We start from the raw sequence: 2,190 nt of genomic DNA, 5'->3' as shown, positions 1-2,190 counted from the left end.
AGTAAAAGTCCTTGTTCGCATAAAATCAGGATATTACAGTAATTTCCTAACAGAAGCGGGTTTGGAAGGAAGGGATGCCTTTTCAAATCTGCACATGTGGCCTTCTGCCTCCCTGGTGGCCATCCCCTGATCCCCTCTGGAATGCTGCCATGGAGCCGGCGGGACTGCGGGGCTAGACAAGTCCAGAGCACTTCAGAAAGTTCCGGGGCTTGACCAATCCCGCTCCCCTGGTGTGGCATGGGTGTCCCCCACCCTGCACCGCCCCCCCAGCCCTCTGGGCCTCATCAGCCACCAACTCACCTCGGCCTCCTTCAAGCGTCGTTCAAACCAGCCCTTGGCTCCATCCATAGAATGTACCTGAGCTTGAAGTTCTTCCACGGTCTGCTGGAGATTCTCCAGTTCTCGAGTTCGGGCCTGGGAGAGGGGAGACTGTCAGGGCAAGGTGGGCAGACGAGGGGGGCCCCGTGTCACCCCCGAACCCATCAGCGATGTTGTGCTCTCTGAGTTTTGAGACACAGAAGGACCTCGCCATCCACCCACCCACCTTCTCCTCACGGATCTGCCCACGGAGCTCCTCCTCCTGCCGCTTCTTGTCTTCATGCAGCTCTCGGAGCTCCCGCTCGTAGCGCGCACGCACCCCCAGCACCTCCTTCTCATGCCTCAGTCGGACCGCGCCCAGCTCTTCCTTATGCTGGGACTTCTCCTGCAGTGTCTCCATCGCCAGCTCGTCCAGCATGGCCTTCCGCTTTTCGGCACTCTGGAGGCAGGGTGATGCCCGTCAGCCTCCTCCCTCCACGTTAGCTGGGGCCCCCCACCCTCTCCCCAGACCCAGCAAAAGAGCCCAATTCAGCCTCCTCCCCATTCCCACAGACCAAGCTAAGTCACTCACCTATCCTCATGGCACTGGTCACTTTCTATCCCTTGTTGTTCCCAGGCGTTGGCCCGCGCCACCTGTTCCCTCCCCATAGACCAGGGCCAAGCCTTTCCACCTTGCAGAGCTGCCCACCTTCCGAGCCTCCTGCAGCTCATGGGTCAATTGCTCCTTCTCCTGCCCGATTTCTTGAAGTTGCTCCAGGAGCCGACTATTGGCCCGCAGTGACTCCTAATGATGGGACCAAAGAGAGGAGTCTGACAAAGAGCCCCCAGCAGATGATCATTGCCCAGGACACCTCTGGTGGACGGGTTTCCCTTAACCCCAGTAAAGTTGGTATTGTTCTCTCCATTGCTAGATGAGAAACATGGCAGACGCTGCTCATGGCATCTGTTTCGTGTGTTCTGCCCCCTGCCCTGCCCCGGTCCCTAGCGATAGATTCTGTAGTCGGACTGTCGAGCTGACTTTGCCCTGCCTCCTTGCAGTGAGGCATGGCCTCACTGATTAATTTCCATATGCGGAAGTGGTAAGCATGAGGTAGGTTATACTCATAAAGGAAAGGGGCATCCTGGCCCTTTCGCTCTTCCCTCCTTCCTTCCATATGGAAAGCAAACATGATGAAGTGGGGGCCTGGGCAAGTGTCTCAGCTATCAAGACAGAAGTCTTTCATTGAAGGTGGCGATGTAGAAGGAACCTGTGTCACTGGTCATGGCGCAGCCATTGTTCTCTCCCTAGACAGCCCACCTGGACTCTTCCATGAGGGAGAACTAGCTTTCTATCTGATTTAAGCCACTATGATTCCAGTTGCTACCATGGGCTCAGAATGGCTATCCTGTCTAACTGAAGATGCTCAGTGTCAGCGAAGGAGAGCGACGCAGTCTAGGACACAAGGTGCTAGTGAGTTAGGAGACCAGACCGGAACCCAGATCCTCTCGACTCCAGTCTTCCCCAACCTGTGCCTCATGGAGGGCTCCCCCGAGCCCACAAGAGGGAACTGGGAGAAGCCAGGTCAAGGCCAGAGATGTCACCTGCAGTTGGGAGTTGAGGTCATCCTTCTGTCCCATGAGGTCCTCGTACTCAGTCTGCCGCTGCTGCAAATCAGCTGCCAGACCGGCATTCTCATCCCGGAGTGTATTGAGTTCTTGGGTCTTTGCTGTTTGGATCTGGGATGAATGGGGGTGAGGGGAAGCAGAGTGAAAAGGGCCCCCCAGGGGCCAGCCACAGGGTTTGAGCCTACCAGTTCTGGGGAGAAAAGGAGGGAGGCAGGAAGAGAGCCAGGAGGAAAGAGAAAGAATTTCAAAGGGAAAAAGAGATCAACG

The 2,190-nt window shown here is 56.4% G+C and overlaps 1 protein-coding gene across 2 annotated transcripts in view; it reads right to left on the bottom strand.

The window, feature by feature from the left end:
• The window catches only part of GRIPAP1 (GRIP1 associated protein 1), a 23,530-nt gene that overhangs the window by 7,104 nt on the left and 14,236 nt on the right, over positions 1-2,190 (bottom strand). For both annotated transcript variants that reach the window (XM_059384608.1, XM_059384609.1), the window contains exons 14-17: positions 1,900-2,034; positions 1,007-1,102; positions 545-757; positions 301-414 (exon numbers count right to left, since the gene is read on the bottom strand). In XM_059384608.1, coding sequence (XP_059240591.1) covers positions 301-414; positions 545-757; positions 1,007-1,102; positions 1,900-2,034 — 558 coding nt within the window. The remainder of the gene's footprint in view (positions 1-300; positions 415-544; positions 758-1,006; positions 1,103-1,899; positions 2,035-2,190) is intronic.

This window comes from Mustela nigripes, chromosome X, assembly GCF_022355385.1.
Source record: "Mustela nigripes isolate SB6536 chromosome X, MUSNIG.SB6536, whole genome shotgun sequence".
NCBI lineage: Eukaryota > Metazoa > Chordata > Mammalia > Carnivora > Mustelidae > Mustela > Mustela nigripes.
This window is presented reverse-complemented; position numbering and strand designations above follow the sequence as displayed.